At 37.0% G+C, this 19,522-nt stretch overlaps 1 protein-coding gene across 1 annotated transcript in view; it reads left to right on the top strand.

Annotated features, from left to right (window-relative positions):
• spock1 (SPARC (osteonectin), cwcv and kazal like domains proteoglycan 1) overlaps positions 1-19,522 on the top strand; it is a 239,118-nt gene that overhangs the window by 197,937 nt on the left and 21,659 nt on the right. Inside the window, exon 6 of the mRNA XM_082177077.1 lies at positions 602-716. Within this exon, the coding sequence (XP_082033203.1) occupies positions 602-716 (115 nt within the window). The remainder of the gene's footprint in view (positions 1-601; positions 717-19,522) is intronic.

Genomic DNA, 19,522 nt, shown 5'->3' with positions numbered 1-19,522 from the left:
TCTTATCTTTGTGTATTGCTTGAGTTTACGTTGTTTTAATAAATGCGCATCAGTTTGAAGTGAAGACGTTACAGACCCTTTTAAGCTGTCAGAAAAGTTCTCTCTTTATTCTCTGTCATTATGGAATTATGAATATCAGCAGCAGCAGCAAATGTCCTTAACACACAGATTGAGCTTAAATATGAAAGCAGATGCTGACAGATTTAACAGAAGAAATAATGACAAGAATATTCTATTCTAAAGCTCACATTTTTAGCGTTTCATAAGGGGTCGCCGAATGTCTCAATATTAATCACCAGGACTGTCTGCTATTTGCTTAATTGAGTCTGCTTTGAAAAATTATTAAGTATTACACTTAATAAACCGTTTTAGTCTTTTAGTCTAATCATGACATCATCTTTAATTAAATCCCAAAGAACAGATTTTGCACTGCCTCTGTGTGATTAGATGTGATGAACGCGATCACCCCACTTCAAAGGAACTAAAAATCATGTCATCATTTTTCTGGAAACAGACTCGTGAGCGATAAAGCTCAACGGTCGGGTTAAATGTGATAATGTCTCTAACTTCACTACTCAGAATCCTCTCTGTTCTTCCACAGTGTAAACTTGAATTCCAGGCCTGCAGCTCTAGTAAGAGCATCTCTGTGAAGTGCGAGGGTCCGTGTCCCTGTCTGCCAGGACCGGAAGTCATCAGATCACACACAGAGAAGAACGGTGAGTCATTTCCGGTTTGTTAGGATGCTGAAAGGACCCGTGAACTGTCTGAACAAAGATTAAATCTGGAGAAATGAAGACAAAAGCTTATTACACACTGCACATAGATCCAGTTTGTTGACCATCTGCACTGTAATTTTACAGGTGATGTAATTGTTCTGACTGATGTCAATATATTCTGCCTGGTTTCTGTATATCAAGAGATTACCAAACCTTTTTGTCAGCCGAACCTCTTTGACTCATCAGAGCAGGCAATGTTTTTCCAATCTTCTATTGTCTAATGTCGGTGAGCCTGTGTGAATTGCTGTTGGTCTCTCTGCTTCAAGCTTCATCATGTTGTGTGTTCAGAGATGCTCTTCTGCAGACTTCGGTTGTAGCGAGTGGTTTTTTGAGTCACTTTTGTCTTTATCAGCTGAACCAGTCTGGTCCTCCTCCTCTGACCTCTGGCATCAACAAGACATTTTCTCCCACAGAACTGCCACTCACTGGATATTTTATCTTTTTTGGACCATTCTCTGTAAACCCTAGAGATTGTTGTCTGTGAAAATCCCAGTAGATCAGCAGTTTCTGAAACACTCAGACCAGCCCGTCTGGCACTAACAACCATGTTATGTTCAAAGTCACTAAAATCAACTTTCTTCCCCATTCTGATGCAGATCGTCTTGCCCTTGTCTACATACTTAAATGCATTGAGTTGCTGCAATGTGATTGGCTCATTGATGCATTAATAAGCAGTTGAACAGGTGTACCTAATAAAGTGGCCGGCGAGTGTGTATATATCAGTGGCGGCTGGTGAAAAATATCTTCGGTGGGGCTGTGTCATATTCAGTCGGTTTCAAAAGTCTGGTAACCATGGGAGTGTTTTAGCGTAGTGGCTCCGAGGTCGTGGAATACTCTTTTTCAAGACATCTGTCAAACATCCACCCTTCTCTCCTTCAAAAACACATTTTTTATCTGAATATTACTCTTCAGCTCACAGTCTGTAAATTCTACATCGTTATTGATATGCTATTTGTTTGAATCCCTCTTTGTTTTGTGTCTTTAACCTAACTTTGTAAGTGACCTCTGTATATTAGGCCTACTTTCTGCCCTTGATATGTGTATTGTGCTTTGATGCTGATGTGTATTTTTTTCTATTCCTTAACCCAGTCTCAGTGGTTCTCAAACTTTTTAGAGTTGTACCCCATGAGGCTTTTAACATCCTTCTGCGTAAGTTACCCACTCTTCAGTCGCACCTTTTTTAGTAAGGGACAATATTTTGCCCCCTTAAATCGATTTTTCCAGTGCATTTTTACCTTTACAAATACCTTTATAAAATAAATAATGCTTTAAATAATGAATGTTCATAATAAATGTTCAATAGAGAAATATGCAATGGTAAAAACGAAGTGATGCTTTTAAATATTAAATTAAAACCGCCAGTAGGTGATGAGTCATCGAGTCATTCATTCAGTAATGAAGCAAGTGGCTGTATTTATGAATTAATCATTGAATCATTGACTCTAATGATTCGTTCAAAGCCGCAGATTCGTTCACAAACACTGCTGTGTGCTGCAGTTCTGCTGTGGCTTTCGTTGTAGATATTATTTTGTTGAAAAAAAATAATAATTGACAACTGTGTTGAAAATGAACATCACTTAATATTAATATTTCGTTTGTTGAACTGTTGTATAAAATCAATGTCACATTCGCAATCGTGTGGATCTTCATATAATGTGATCATCATTAAACACAGAAACTCACACAGGGTATGTGTTTGTATCGAAGAGAGTTTGAATCTTATATCGATCTCCATGCTCAGCCTGTGTCTATATTTGTTCTTCATGTTAGTAAGTGCTAAATCCCTACTTTTACAAAGGTAACGTACATTGTCGAGAACGGCAGTATAGCGCGATTTGCCGAGGCAGCAATCTGCACGAGCCTACACGCTGCTTAAATGCAGAAAGTTTTGACCGCAAAAGATGAGGTAATTTGTTCGGATGTCATGTATTTACAGCATTTTACCTGGTAGAATATGGAAGGAATATCCTGCCAAATTTAAATAAATAAATTAAATGATTAAAATGAAAATTAAAACCATATTAACGATTTCATTACAGAAAACAGCACGCAAAATATGTGACAAAATTGAGAATGAAATTAAATGATTTCATTTTCACAGCATTATCCCTGTCAAATTGAAAAATAAAATGCAATTGGTGATTTCACATTTCATTTTCACTAGTCTCGAGGCAAGACTGCCAATATTAAAATGAAAAGCCAAACGTGAAAAAGAAACTACATATACAGTTTTTACAATGCTCTTTAGTAACGCTCACGCAATAATAGTGACACAATTCAAATACAAATGTAAATTTTCGTTTTCATTTTAATTCCTCTTTTATTTCAGTTTTCATTTTCGTTTTCATTTTCAAAGACAACCTGCATGCAAATTCTATGTTAATGAGTGGGTGTGGCTTATTCTAGTAACGGCGCTGAGACACGCCTTCTAGCTAAGTCAACGATGTCCCGCATGAGTTGAATGTGTGAAACGAAATTATTTAAATGTGATTATATTGTAATCGAGACGACGAGATATGGCGAAATCTGTTAGTGAGCTTTTGCGGGAAGCTGCCGCAGCATTAGACCGTGGAAACAACCAGCCTGACCATGTTAGTTATGATGTTAGACTCAGACTAGACCATAATCGACGATGAGGTTCATTCATGTATTAGGCTGTTTTGGAAATTCAACTATTTGGGTGTACAGAAGTCTTAGTAACACAGTTTCTACAATAATTATAGCCAGACATTAATACACGCTAGCTTTAACCGAGGACCTCGGCCAATGTTTCATATTCGCGTCGTGCCTAACAACGCCCTTCAGCCGTGACTTATTCAGATACAGCACTAGCCTGTAGCCTATATCTGTCCGCTGTTACGTGTCTTTTGGTTATTTTAAGTTTGTGTACTAAAAGAATCACAATGCTGATTTTCATTTCCAGTAACAACTTCTGGATGAGATCGAGAAAGCGAGTGTACCTGCATTTACAGTAGGCTAGGCTAGATATTTCCTTCAGGTCAGTCCTATATATTCATAATAAAAAATCTGTTTGAATGTCCGGTGTGATATATTGTACTTTTAACAGTTAATAGGGGTTGTCCGTGCCTATAGTCATGTCAGTTGCGTCTTTCTTCTCAAGTTTGAGTCATTTCAAAAGTCTTCTCTACTGACTGACTGACTCACTCATTAAGACAGTCTTTGTCTCCATCTAATGGAGAAATAATGTAACTTCGTCTGTTGCTTTATGGTCACTGTCAGGGACTATTTTTTTTTCTCCAGCGGAATGAATTGGCTTTTAGTGATACATTTTACTTCATGATAGTTGCATAGATACATATGTTTCGGGATTAATATTTGTATTGCGTGGTAACCGTTTTATAAAAGCAATAAGGTACTCTAGGCTAGTGCTGTATCTGAATAAGTCACGGCTGAAGGGCGTTGTTAGGCACGACGCGAATATGAAACATTGGCCGAGGTCCTCGGTTAAAGCCAGTGGGTATTAATGTCTGGCTATAATTGTTGTAGAAACTGTGTTACTAAGACTTCTGTACACCCAAATAGTTGAATTTCCAAAACAGCCTAATACATGAATGAACCTCATCGTCGATTATGGTCTAGTCTGAGTCTAACATCATAACTAACATGGTCAGGCTGGTTGTTTCCACGGTCTAATGCTGCGGCAGCTTCCCGCAAAAGCTCACTAACAGATTTCGCCATATCTCGTCGTCTCGATTACAATATAATCACATTTAAATAATTTCGTTTCACACATTCAACTCATGCGGGACATCGTTGACTTAGCTAGAAGGCGTGTCTCAGCGCCGTTCCTAGAATAAGCCACACCCACTCATTAACATAGAATTTGCATGCAGGTTGTCTTTGAAAATGAAAACGAAAATGAAAACTGAAATAAAAGAGGAATTAAAATGAAAACGAAAATTTACATTTGTATTTGAATTGTGTCACTATTATTGCGTGAGCGTTACTAAAGAGCATTGTAAAAACTGTATATGTAGTTTCTTTTTCACGTTTGGCTTTTCATTTTAATATTGGCAGTCTTGCCTCGAGACTAGTGAAAATGAAATGTGAAATCACCAATTGCATTTTATTTTTCAATTTGACATGGATAATGCTGTGAAAATGAAATCATTTTATTTCATTCTCAATTTTGTCACATATTTTGCTTGCTGTTTTCTGTAATGAAATCGTTAATATGGTTTTAATTTTCATTTTAATCATTTAATTTATTTATTTAAATTTGGCAGGATATTCCTTCCATAGTAGAAATGCATGCTCAGTTTAAATCTTATTTTAAGGTGAGGTAGTATTAAAGGAACGGCAAAATTCAGCATTTTGTTCCCGCACCCCCTTCTGTCACCTCACGTACCCCAGTTTGAGAACCACTGCCTTTACATATCTTTGTAAAGCGACCTTGGGTGTTGGAAAGGCGCTATATAAATAAAAAAAATTCTAATAATTATTATTATTAACCACCCAAACACAATTTAACACAAACTGCATGATACCAGTGCTCTGTGAAAAAGTCAGTAATTATTTAATGCCATATTACAAGGCTGAGGCATTCTTACACAAAAACAAACAAATTGCACAAACTTTCCATTTGCATTTGAAATTGAACTCACTTCCCTCACTCCGGTAACTGTCCATGCCAGATCTGTCCCCATTGTTTTAAAAAGTAATCACGGAAAGCAAAACAAGGCATTAGCATGACGCATCCACGCATGAGTGCGCGCGCAGCTTGGGGCGCTAAACAGACTAGATTTGAGCTTGCTGATTGGCTACAGTTTATGTCAAACATTTATATATTAAATCAGCAATTGGCTAAGCTGCTCCACAGACCCGCCTCTTTGGGGCGATTGACTCCAGCGCCCCAGAGCTGATGAGACGTGCACGCAGGTGGAGGAGACATGTTGAAAAAGCAGACATTTTTAATTTATATAATATTTTTCACATATACTGGGTGCATTTAATATCTCAAACACACAAATACTGACAATTTGTATGTATGATTTATGTATATATTTTCTTATTTATTTAATGAGTGTGGCTCATAAACTGTGGTCTGGCTCATGGGGGGGGGGCGGCGCCCTCTATTGGCCAGCCGCCCCTGGTATATATTTTACTCTGAATACTTTTAAGTGCAAAAGCATTTTAGGACTGCATGATTTGGGTGTTCATACTTAGGTTTACTCTTTAAAAGAACCAACTCAAGCTAAAACGTTTTAAAATCAGTTTTAAAGAATCTTTCTGCTTGAGTTTTTCATAGGCCACATTCACACTGTTTTCCAAAAATCTAATTTTAATTTAATTTGAAACGAGCTGTGCATGTGGTTTGGGTTGGGTTTGTGAAAGTAGTATTTGGTGTTTAGACTACAGAAAAATAAACGTATTTGAGTTGGACACTGCAAAACATTTTTGCTGCCTGTCTGAACAAACCGAAAGAGACACATTAAAAAGCCTAGAGAAAGAAAAACACTCAGACGCAAGACGCTTTTTATTGTGTGTGTGTGTGTGTGTGTGTGTGTGTGTGTGTGTGTGTGTGTGTGTGTGTGTGTGTGTGTGTGTGTGTGTGTGTGTGTGTGTGTGTGTGTGTGTGTGTGTTGTTTGTTTGTTTGTCCTGAGGGAAAAGTGAATAGTGAATTTAGTGTTTTGGGAACAACCCTGGAACAATCATGGGAACAAGGTTTCTGGAGGAATTGAAACACAAAGAGAGAGCGATGGAGGGATGATGGATGAGTAAATGTGACGTTCAGATGTATTATTACCCACAGGAAAGAACATGTCAAATGAAATATTTTTAACATCTAAGGTTTTTCACATTAAATGAAGAAAACATTTGGAAAATGTTTCTCCTAAAAGAGACCAAATAAGTCACTAGTTGTCAGAAGTCAGGAACCTCAATGTGAACTCATTTCTCATCAGATGATCTGAACTGCTCCTCATTCATTTTATCACTCTATACTCATACTGATGACTCGTTTGATTCTCTATTTTAATGATCTCGATATTGATTGTTAAATCCCAAGATCGATCTTTTAGTTTAGGAACGAGAACCGATTATCTCTTCCACTTTACTACAGTTACAGCATGAAATAAACATGAATGTATGTTGAAAGATACCATACAAGAAGTGGACCAATCACAACACACTGCTCCAGCCAACCAATCAGAGCACATTGCACTTATCGGAAGGAGGGGCTTCATAGAGACAGGAACTCAATAAAAGTGTTACTGACAGACTGGGAAGAGAGGAGCTGCAACAATTGAGAATATGTAAAAAAGGATGAAAACCTATTCTAGTAGAGCCCAAAAACAAAATCAAGATCCAATCATAGCAGTGGGCGTTTACTTCAAAGCCCATAAAAACCGAGCTAAGCTCAAAACTAGGGTAGAAAATAGCCTATTACTTATTCATTTTGATGTTTTTGAATGTGAAAACCAAACGAAAGTCAGAAGTTGACCTCAGACAACAATATAAACAAATGAAAAAAGCCAGTTCATGACCCCTTTAAATATATAAAAATCCTTATGTGCAGTTTAAATGTTAATTATCAGTTTTTGAGTGTTATAGATCTAAAAAATAAATAGCAATACATCAGCTTTATTTGAGAGATTTATTTTTTTTTCTTAAGAAAAATTGACATACAAATGATTCGACATCAAATCAAGATTGGAATCGAATTGAATCAAGAGCTTGTGAATCGGAATCAGATTGAATCTGTATTACTTACATGATGTGTTTTCTTGGTGTGTTTTGTGTGTGTGTTTGTGTTTGTGTGTGTGTGTGTGTGTGTGTGTGTGTGTGTGTGTGTGTGTGTGTGTGTGTGTGTGTGTGTGTGTGTGTGTGTGTGTGTGTGTGTGTGTGTGTGTGTGTGTGTGTGTGTGTGTGTGTGTGTGTGTGTGTGTGTGTGTGTGTGTGTGTGTGAGTGTGTGTGTGTGATTTAGATTCATAACCTCTAGTCTGTTTGCACTTATTTCCCACAGGCCTCCCCAACAGAGCAGTCTCTCTGTCAGTTATGCTGCGATATCTGAGCAGAGATGAAGGTTCGTTGTGATAGGAACGTTATGATGTCTGTATTTGTATGACTTCAGATCACTGACATGATCTTTAATTGGAAAAGTGCTGCATACATCAGGAAGCAATTACCACAGAAAGAGAGAGACTGAAAAAAATATGTCATTTGAAAGTCCATTTTTCTCTCATTTCCTCACGTCTTTATCGTCTCACGGCCTCTTCTCTTTCTCTTTATTTGACCTGTTCATCTTGTTTTGTCATTTTATCTCTGACTTTCATCTTGCTCTCTTTTATGTGTCTCTGTTCTGTATTCAAATGTAGCAGTTATTCCACGGCGTCAGGGCTCAGTGTTCAGGAAATCTCTTTCTTCTCAGCGTCTGTCCATTATCTGTTCTTCTGTTTTCGGGCCGTGTGATTCTCAGTGGAGCTACGGTGTAGTGAGTGACAGAGGGCAGGACTAGAGGCCTATGCAGATACAGAAAACGCAAAATCCAGCTTATAATAAATTGAATTTACTGTAGGCGAAAGCGCAGAATTATTATTATTTTTTTATTATAATTGTTATTTTTAATGAATAAATCAAAAGTCATTTAATCAAATTGTGATATGGACTAGTGTCTGTGAATATTAAACCATAAAAGGACTGTTATTAAAATAATTAATTTAAAGAAAGTATGACAACAATACATTAGGCTATAGAATGTACTATTCAAAGTAATATTATACAATTATTAAAACTTTATATTATATCTTTTAATTTGGACTTATTTTGTGCAGCACTTTGTTTGCCACAAAATAAATTAAATTTGTACATTTTCATTACATTTTAAAAGATTAATCAAATTGTAAATGCTTTATGCCTTCATATTATTACGACCATTTTTGATAATATATTTGTATTAAATCATAAATCCAGAAAAACAACTGAATTTGGGAACAAAATGAAACGTTTCATAGGACACTATTATTGTGATGTTTTTAAAATAAAGTATTAAATGGTTAACGTTTCGTGAATTCAATTGTCATGTGTAGATGAACATGCACGAATCAAAGATAAATACAGAGTCCTTTAAGAAGGAGAGAGGAGAACACGCAGGAGTATCACAGAATCACATCACGCATTACCATAAACAAAACATGACAAGGAAACTGAGGAAAGTAAGGGTACATAAAGCAGGGAGTTAATGAGTAGGACAGAAACAGGTGTGTGGGAAATAATTAACAGCCAGGGAAACTAACTAGGGAACTAATGGCCCGTGTCCACTGGCGCGAAGCAGAGCGAGCGTTTTCAACTCATTCTCATGGAAATTGAGCTTCTCGCTCGTGTGATGCATTGTGGGATTGACAGCGAACCGGAGAAAGTGCTGAGAGCAGCCGAGAGCTTCAAAAGGTTGGGAAGTTCTCGACTTTATGCAAATATCAAGCAAAAAACGCAGTCGCGCAGCCAATCGCTGTGAGGTTCAGGTAGTGACGTCTGTCTTGAGCTATTAAAAATGTGCAGATTGTGCTGGAGTTAATGCTGGATTTAGTGCACAAATTTGATGCTTTGCAGTTGTTATATATATGTTAAATATTGCAGTTCGGATGCTTTCATTGTGATTATACTGACTGGGTATACAAAAGTTTATAAAACTGACAGGATATATCTTTACTTGGGGCATTTGGAAACAAAGCTTACCTATTTCCAAATATAATCGCGTGCATATCTGATGATTATATTGCCTTGGGTAAAAAACTACAACAACAACAAAAAAAAAAAAAACATATAAAAATACCTTTACCTGTACTTTAATTTGAAAAACATTTTATTAGCTTCATGCATCCTTTTTTATCAACACTTGAATGTCGGTAAGTTTCATAAAGAAAGGCAACATTTTAAACAAAAAAAGTTGAGAAAATCACATTTTTGTCAAAGACTACGAGTTGATCAGATTCAGAACGATGATCCAAACACAGATGGAGTAGATCGAGTCCAACACCCCCAAAGCTTCAGTCGTTTTCTCTTCACGGGTTACGCTTCATTTCATTTGGTAATATTAAGCAGTTTTGATTTACATGCTGTTTCATGTTTGATGATCACGTTATTTTACATTTGTACAAACACGGATAGCTGGAATATTCAGGCAATGGCGGGGAAAGAGTAAAGTGAATTAAAGTAAATGTCTATACACTACCAGTGAACTAGCCTACACAAATATTCAGATACACAGAATTACAAACATATCCGTTTTAAATCAATATTTTCAAACAATGTAAGTTTCATAAGACTGTATAAAAAAACTATGTAAAAAAAACTATGTATATTAAATAAGCTACTCAAAAGAGTTAACACAACTACAAGCCAAGTATACTTTGAATACTTAATTATACTTTTAAGTATATCTCGATCAAAAGATTGAGTACAAGTACAGGCCAAATACTTGGACTTTTCTCTCAGTATAAGTCAAGTACACTTAAGTGTAATTTAAGTATATTTCTGAGAAGTATATAAAATGTAGACTGAAAGTATGCTTTCTTATTTTTAGTTGAAAAGAAGTGTACTAATAGAACTCTTTAATAAACTTTAAATGATTATTATCACTGTATACAAGATCAGGTTCAGTTCCATGCTCATTTTATTTACTCTATAAGCTATTCCACCCGAAAGCTTGTTACTATATAAACATGAACATGTTAGTTTATAAGACAGTGTGTATTATGTTTAAAGAAAGTAAACTTTCTTATTTTTAGTTGAAAAGAAGTATACTAATAGCACACTTGAATAAACTTATTTTTCGTAAGGGGAAACGGGAACGGAGCAAACAGAATGACAACTAAACTAAAACAGGACATGACAGAGCATAACCATTACATCAATTGATTAGATATGCTTTTTAAACAGTAACATTTTATTAACTAAAATGGAACCCAGAAAAACTGAAAACACTGAATTTGGGAAAAGTATACAATGGATTTCATAGGGCCCTAAAAAAAAATTTTTCTTAAACGTTATTGTTAAAATGTTTTATGACTGTAATTAACTAGACTTGCTAATGCTTAAAATGTAGTTTAACTATTAAAACAGAATCCAGAAAAATTTTAACTTAAAAGAAAAAGAAAAATTTGAGGTCCTACAGGAGATTTACATTTCTGCGTTTAGCCGAGACTGTTATCCGAAGCCACTTACAAGAAATTGATCCCATGATCTCGACCGGCTGAACCAAAGAAATTCCTGGAGAGACTGGAAAAGAGAGACAAAGAGGTGGAGATGATTACAGATGGAGCCGGAGGGGGTGGAGATGGGCGATGGGTTTGTCAGGATGAAAGGAGGGATGGAGACGGAGAGAGAAACGACCTGGAGAGAAACACAAGAGATTTTTCACTCACAGCAGGAGAGAAAAGTGAAAAATAGAGAGATCATCTGAGAGAAAATACTGTAGAGAGGTGTGTGTGTGTGTGTGTGTGTGTGTGTGTGTGTGTGTGTGTGTGTGTGTGTGTGTGTGTGTGTGTGTGTGTGTGTGTGTGTGTGTGTGTGTGTGTGTGTGTGTGTGTGTGTGTGTGTGTGTGTGTAAACAACACTCGCTCATTATGTTTTGAAGAATCGTTTTTCACGTTTTACTCTGCAATATAATACAACACTCACACGCTCATCTTTCTTCATTGGGCCTTAGAGGAAAAATAGCAATATGAGTCTTTCAGTGGAAAATTACATCCAGTGAAATCTGTGCGTCAGTGATCCTTGTGTTTCTAGGTCATTCTGTTACGCAGAATATCTTCATCTTCCCATCATATGTTGGATTAAACAGATGTAAATCACATTTGTTATTTGCTTTTATGATAAAATTACGATTAACTGAACACAAGGTATCATGTCCCAAGGTGAAGCACTTCTGAAATTTATTCAGAAATGTTATTAATCTAATCAAATTTTTTCCAACAAAACGTGTTTTCTTTAGAATATTGTTTTAATTGCTAATTGATTTTTCATAGTCTTGTTAAATCCCTAACCAAAGCCAGTTGTTTAATGACATCATCCTACAGGAAGTGACATATTTTCTGCTGGGAGATCAGCAGCGCAGACTTTAGTTTTTCTACTATTGTTTGAATGATCAAGTTATATTTAATGTAACTGAGCTTATTTCAGGAAAGGTCTGTTATATATTTTATACAGCATGCATGTGGATGTTTATTCTATATAGGTAATAGATATAAACAATGTACATACATTACTTGTATATTGGATATTATAGGATCTTGGACTTCGAGCCTTATATACATTACCATTCAGAAGAATGGGGTCAGGAAATGTTTTAATGGTGATAGATATATTTTTTTTTTTTCAGGATTCTTTGATGAATAGAAATGGTCTTAAGGGGTTGCCCCTATTCTCATAATGAGTAATGGGTGTGTTTTGGGATTTACATGCGTTAAACCAATCAGAGTCTCATCTCCCATTCCTTTTAAATGCCAGTTGAGCTCGCGCCATGGCACATTCGCTATTTACATGACGGAATTTGATAGTGGAAAGACCGAACGCGTCTCCAGAGCGCAAACGGATCTGCTCGTGCGCGAGGTAAAAGTGCGTAAGCAGAACATCTACGGGACAAGCCGGATTCCACCATATCTTTATGTACACAATAATAATCATTTACATTTTAATGCTTTTATTTTAAATATTTGGCATGTTTGTGTGCTACTGTGTGTTTAATAAGCAGAGTGTACGCGCGTTGTGGACCCGCCTGTAGGCGCACATTACTAACACGCTCTTTAAATAACAAAAGAAAGATTGCGCCATTGACTTTAGACCAGGTTTCAGTCGGTCAATGGCTCAGTCTATTTCTGTTGCCTCAAAATAGCAACGCGCCAACAATGCGCCTGAACAGTTTTCAGACCAGCAGCCCATGGGCGCACAAATGGGTGAAAATGCATTTGAGGAGCTCTTTTCCAAAACGCTATAAATCCATTTAAGTAGTTTTCAGGAAAATTACATTTTTTACCTAGACCCACACATTTTGTGAATATTCAATTTATGCTGTTAAATTTTTTTTTTTTTTTTTTTGGCTCAGTCTGAACATGTTGAACAATGATTATTAAATCAAACAAATTATTGTTGATGATAAATTCAAAGTTATTTTTTTTTCTTTTCAAAATGCTATAAATCCATCAATTTTTTTTCAAAACGCTATAAATCCATATTTTTTTTCCAAAAATGTATGGTTTGTCTTAAAAAAAAGGGGAAAAAAGTCAGTAATAAATACATTGGCATTCAGTAAAGTGTCGAACCCATAAAAAGTAGAACCGTTGTTCACTTTACATAAAACAAATCATGACATGACCTTGTGTGAGTGAGAGAGTGAGTGAGTGGCGTTCACACCAAACACGAATAGAGCGTCTGGCGCAAGTTTAGTCAATGTAAAGACACGTTTACGCGCGTCTGGAGGTCCTGTGGCGTGAATGAGGCGAATTGAGCATCTGGCGCGATATGCGCGAGTGATTTGAGGGTGAGAGAGCGCGCGCGAGAGAGAATTCTGATTAGTCGAGAGGATATATCCCGTTTAGGCTGAAATAGGTTTGGCGCTTATCACGCTTTGGAAAGAAACTACATCTTGCAGTACATTTTAAACAAGGAAATATAGCGATTTGGCATCGAACGTTGATGGAGCAGTGAATAGGTTCAGTACACAGCAAAATGACATGACAAACTCATTTTTTTTTATTTAAATGGCGTTTATCGCGTTTTGGAAAAGAGCTCTTCATTTGCTATTTAAACAATGTGGCACAGGACGTGAAAATGATAACTGCGTCGGACTGAAACTAGCAAAAAACACTTGCGTCGTGCTTGGCGCTGCATTGCACCGGGTGTAAGATACGGCCCTTAATGTCTTTACTGTCAATTTTGATCAATTTAATCCATCCTCGCTGAACAAAAGTATTAATTTCAAACAAAATGTTGTTGTGACCCTAAACTGAGAATGAATATATATATTTCCCCCCTTTTTTTTAGTGTGGAGATTCCATTTATCAAATTTATTCATTTGTATTTCTAATAAACAATTATTTATCAACTTAAACTTGAAAATGAATGGCTTCAGTAGCTCATCAAACAAACACAGATGTGAACGGGCTCTTCACAACCCTGCAGAACATCCTCTAATTCCTCCCGAATCTCAGGTGCACCTGTCGAGCATTAATATGATGGTTTTAATACATCAGAATAAATGTCACTGGAGTGTTTGACTCTCTCACACTCGTAAACACTTCATTTTAAAGGTCAGACATATCAATAGCTCTCTCTTGCAGGCTTACGTGATCAAAACATTAGGAGATGATAAATACGTTATTCAGGGCTGTTTGTTGTTTACAATCAACTACGTGTGCATTCGTTTAGTTCTGACAGCTTGTGTGCTTCTAATGTTTCTCAGGGTTTTTTTTTTTTTTTTGCACCAAATCAGTTGTAATTGAGGCCATTTTCAATCCTCTATCTGACTCATGCTACTGTACCTTTAAGACTTCTTTGTTGCGAAATGAGCAATGGTAGTTAATGAGTTCATTATTGGGATGTCATTGTGATATGAAGGGTAGGGTGAAGGGTAACTTTTCTTAAACTGGTTTTGGCATTTAAAAAAATAAAGAAAAGTGTTCCAAGGTACCTGACAGAGTATTATGTGCTTTTTTTGATCATTTCTGTAAAGGTGATGTGGTGTGACATGCTGAACTCGACGGTGATTTCTCTTCATACATTATATGTTCTTCCATTTTGGAAACAAGGACCACAGTGGAAATAAGCCTTTGGCTTTATTGTGTATATTATCTTCGAACGTTTTTGAAATGTTGTAAGAACTATAAAAAATTGTATATCTTGTCTAATAAAGCAATCAATCAAATATCTGATTTCAGTTGTTCACAATCCGATCTCATTTGTTAAAGGCGCTGTCAGGACCCACACAACAGTATTTATTCTCTTTGTGTATTTTATCTATATTTGCGAAGGGTGTATGCACATGCTATGATCAGATGCTTTCTTAACTGCTGTTTTCTTACTGTTTGTTTTTTTTATTGAGAGGAAAGCGTGCAGCACATATTTACATATTTATCTAAACGGATGACCGGATGTTCACTAACAGTGTATTGTGGCAAAGGTATTTCTAACTTCTTTTTACCCCTGGGCGAAGAGAGAAAAAAGTTCTTTGGGGCTTTTTTGTTTGGGGCCTGGATCCAGAAGGTGCTGTTAAAGTAACGGCACAATGATCTCCTCAACAGGAGGCATTACAGTCTGGAGCATAAATGCAAAGTTTAATACTAGTACTAATACAAGATGCTGTGAAGTCGGTGCACGATTGTTTCACAGACTTCAGTAGTTTACTTTTAGTGGAGCAGACCACCTGAGATCCTTCACTTTTGCATTGATAGTTTGCATTAATGAATGTATGTGTGTTGAAGGTGACTCTTCAGTGCCTAACAGAAGTGTTGTGCCTTCGGACGTCCTACTTTATACTCTGATTACCCATAATTCAATGGGACCAACACACACGCATATGCACAGCTTGCAGGAGTGTGTGTGTGTGTGTGTGTGTGTGTGTGTGTGTGTGTGTGTGTGTGTGTGTGTGTGTGTGTGTGTGTGTGTGTGTGTGTGTGTGTGTGTGTGTGTGTGTGTGTGTGTGTGTGTGTGTGTGTGTGTGTGTGTGTGTGTGTGTGTGTGTGTGTGTGTGTGTGAAAACCTGAATTTGCATTGTTGCCAGACTTTATGAATCATCAGAAAAGCCACGGTGCTCTTCTGTTCTTCGTGAAATCTCACACTCGTTGTTAGCGGGAGGCCCTGAGGAATACTGTGTACTTTGATTAAAAGAAGTAAAAGAGACTCAAAGTTCAACACAGAGAAACTGAATAGGAACAAAAGGAAAGCACAGCTAATTAATTAATGATCTTCGTTATCAGCGTTTCCCTCTGTTAGTCCAGCTCGTAGCGATAGAGGAAGGACGATAAGAAAAGTAAGAGCTGTTTTATTCTCTCTTTTTCTGTCTTTGACTGCAAACCAATTCATAATCAGACTCTCTTAGATTAAACGCTTTTCACGATGCACATTGTTTAAAAGCAGCTTTACAGAAAACCATGATGTTAGAGTGTAAGTTCGCAGATTTTCAACCCGCTCTGTATGGTTACAGTGTCAGTAGTATGTGTAAATGAATGATGTTCACTCTTTCTCTGTGTTTCCTGGGTCAGAAATTCCGGCAAAATCCACTGGATGACGCAAAATGATTTTGACAGCTCCAGGGCTTTTGTGAAAACTACAGATCATACTTCCGCATTTTTGTATATCCTCGACCACAGACAGTCGGATCACATTTAACAGAACAGTTATTGTAAGAGTAGATTTGTCTCTGAAACGTGTATCATATTTTGTCTACTCTTTAAGGCGAGACACGGCAGGCAAAAACATCGTTGTTTTTTTTACTGGTCAATTTTGAGATTTTGGGATATTTGTCTTCAATAACTAGCCTGGTTAAAACCAGACCATTCTCAGTAGTAACTGAGTTATGGTCTGGCAAAGCTCCATAGACAAATCATTTCCAAAGGGGCGTCACCAACGGACGTCGCTCAAATGCCTCTCGGCGCAATTGGATAGACCTAAAACTCCAAAAACCAATCAGAGCGATCGTCATGTGTAAAGCCATATGCTGCGTCCCAATTCGCCTAAGTTACACTACGCCATAAAAGTACTCTTTTTGTGAAGAAAAGGTATTTACTTTTGAATGTGTAGCAAAAAAGTAGGCAACTTTTGGACATACTACTTCATCATCTTTATCGGACGGATCTGTCGCGTGCATCCTGTCACGTAAACTGCCCTGTCAATCATCTTGTCACAGTTAAAATCCTCTATTAAATCTAATTTAATTTCCTACCGTTTCGGAGAGAAATGTAGTAGCATGTTCATCTGCCAGTGGGTCTTTCATGGAGACTGTCCTCATGTGTTTGCAATTTGAATATAATAATGCTGCATTTAAAAGTTGGTGCGCTTCACCAACGGAGTGGACGTCGCTCAAATGCCTCTGGGCACAATTGGATAGGCTAGACCTAAAACCAATCAGAGCGATCGTCATTGTGTAAAGCCCGCCTCAACGTTTCTGATTGGTGCCGCGATTTCCACGGCATGGAAATGGCCTTGAATGAGCTCTTTGCCAGACTTACTTGCAGAGCAAATCTAAATTTGCCGGAAGTTGTCTGGGTTTTCCCAGGCTATTCAATAACATGTCTTCTTTCAGACTTGTGGTGAAAAAAAGTCAGAAATACACATTTAGGTCTTTATTTTACTACACTTTGTCTGTTTGCGTCAGTAGATTTCTCCTAAATTCAACAAAAGTTGTCGTTGTAAATCATCCCGCCGATCCGTGATCTCTGTCTGCTCTCTGTCATCACAGGCACCGCTGGAAAGCTCTCTCTTCACTGTACAATGCTGTCGGATCCAAATCATAATTTTTTTCTTTTTTATCAGCAACCAATTGTGAAAGTAAAAGGGCTGAATGCGCAATCTCATTGGCTGATGATAAATCTTTAAAGCCCGTTTTCTCAAAATTACTTTTCTCTCATACTCCAAGTTGGAAATCTCCACTTCAGTAGCATCTTTATACACCACACTTTCCAGTCTTGTACCTAGTTATATTATGAAGACATTTACAGAGGGATTTATATAACATTTTATTCCCCAAAACATGGCGAAAATTTTTTTTTTAAGGCTATTGACAGTATATTCTGATTTACAGGATAACTAAAGTAGATATCCATAAATCCCTCTGTAATTTTTTCCCCATCTAATATGTGAACACAATGAAAAAATAATTTTTAACCTGGCTTTATCCAATACTCAGATTTCGTTTTTTCAAATATATACAAATTAGCGCATATTTATTAGATATTGCCTAATTTGCATATTTAAACATTAAATTACAGAAAACTTGTAATACATTTTTTTTTCTCATCTTAATGTAGGTAATCAACTGGGAAAGTTTCATGGTGATATCTGCTAGTTAAAATGTTTACCCTATTCACCTGTAGTGTCTCGCCTTAAACAGCATAATGGTAAAAAAAAATGAAAACCATGGCAATAGCTTTCATACGTGTATGCGATGGCGTTTTGCTTCGGGGAGTTGGGTGGAACTGACCGTTTGGCATAAAACACTGTGTTGATGGTCATCCAGTTTAAAATGTTGACTATAAACACGAAGATTTTTCAGATTGTCCATCGCGGTGTTCTCTCCATATTTACAGCCTTTACTCGCTGCCTACATATAAACCTATATGCCTAGTATAAACAATCAAGCAGTTGAGATTTGCGATTTAATATGCAACACCCTTTGTGAGTATTCAGTATGTATGCAGATACATACTGTCTTTATTATAAAGAGCTGGGCGATAATATAGTTACACTTTGCAATGAAATAAAAAACCAGGCAGTGAAGATTTGTTATATAGTATGTATTGCTTTACATGAGTGCACTGAATGTATGTGGAAAAAGTTGTAATATATATCCAACTTTATATATAAGTCTTGTGGCAATAAAGTTAAAATCTTTGTGATGATATAAACAAACACACAGCTGAGATTAGCTATATAGTACTATATATTGCTTTATGTGAGAACACTGTGGTATACAGGTAAAGTTTTTTATATATCACTGGGCAGTAATATTGTGTGTGTGTGTGTGTGTGTGTGTGTGTGTGTGTGTGTGTGTGTGTGTGTGTGTGTGTGTGTGTGTGTGTGTGTGTGTGTGTGTGTGTGTGTGTGTGTGTGTGTGTGTGTGTGTGTGTGTGTGTGTGTGTGTGTGTGTGTGTGTTATTTTTATTCTGTTCAGATCATCAGCCCCTTATTTCCAAGTAGGAATTGAATAAATCATGAGTTGTTCTTCTACATATCTTGATATCAATCGTTCAGCTGATGAAATATTAAGAATATGTCTTTCTAAAGAGTTTGCACTTGTGTGCATGGGTTTGTTTGGTAGTTAAGCTATACAGGAACAAGAAATAATTGTCTTCCAAACATCATAATATTATATTAATTGCACATAATAAATTGAAATATAAGCTTATAGGAAAGTCAACTCACCTTTATTTATATAGCACTTTTTACAGGACAGATTGTATCAAAGCAGCTTCACAGTGATGACATGAAAATAACACAACAAAGTTTGTTTCTAGAAGAAAATTGTGTCATCATCATCCACCTGAAGTAAGGCAGATCAATAATATTGTTGGATATTAAATGTCCACAACTAAGCAAGCCAAAAGCCAAGGCACCAGTGGCAAGGAACCAAAACTCCATCAGGGTGACAGAATGGAGGAAAAAAACCTTGGGAGAGGGAAAACTTGGTAATGAATGCATTGGGGCTTTTGGGAGACCGCATGGATTTCTTGGCTCATGAAAATCGATTCATTTTCTAAAGTGCAGAAATCACGTTCTGAGTTTAAAGACGTTTTAGCTCAGGAATAGTTTAAGTTTAAAAGAGTTTGAGTTGGTTAATGTGTTGGTGCTTGTTTGCGGTTGAGCTTCTCTGTTTGATCCACTTGTCTTCTCCAACCTGCTGATCTGTGTTCCATCGTGAAACACCCATAATCCTTCACTCTGGCAGAAGATGAATCGATGAAGATCTGGGTTTTTCTCGAGTTCTTCGCTCTCTGAACCATTCCTGTTCCTCCACTGGCCACCCACCAGCTGCGAGCAGCACGAGCACACAGTCCTCTACACGTTCACACACTC

The sequence above is a fragment of the Leuciscus leuciscus genome, assembly GCF_965113295.1.
Source record: "Leuciscus leuciscus genome assembly, chromosome: 8".
Classification (NCBI taxonomy): domain Eukaryota; kingdom Metazoa; phylum Chordata; class Actinopteri; order Cypriniformes; family Leuciscidae; genus Leuciscus; species Leuciscus leuciscus.
Note: the sequence above shows the minus strand (reverse complement) of the source record. Positions and strands in the feature narration are given on the sequence as shown.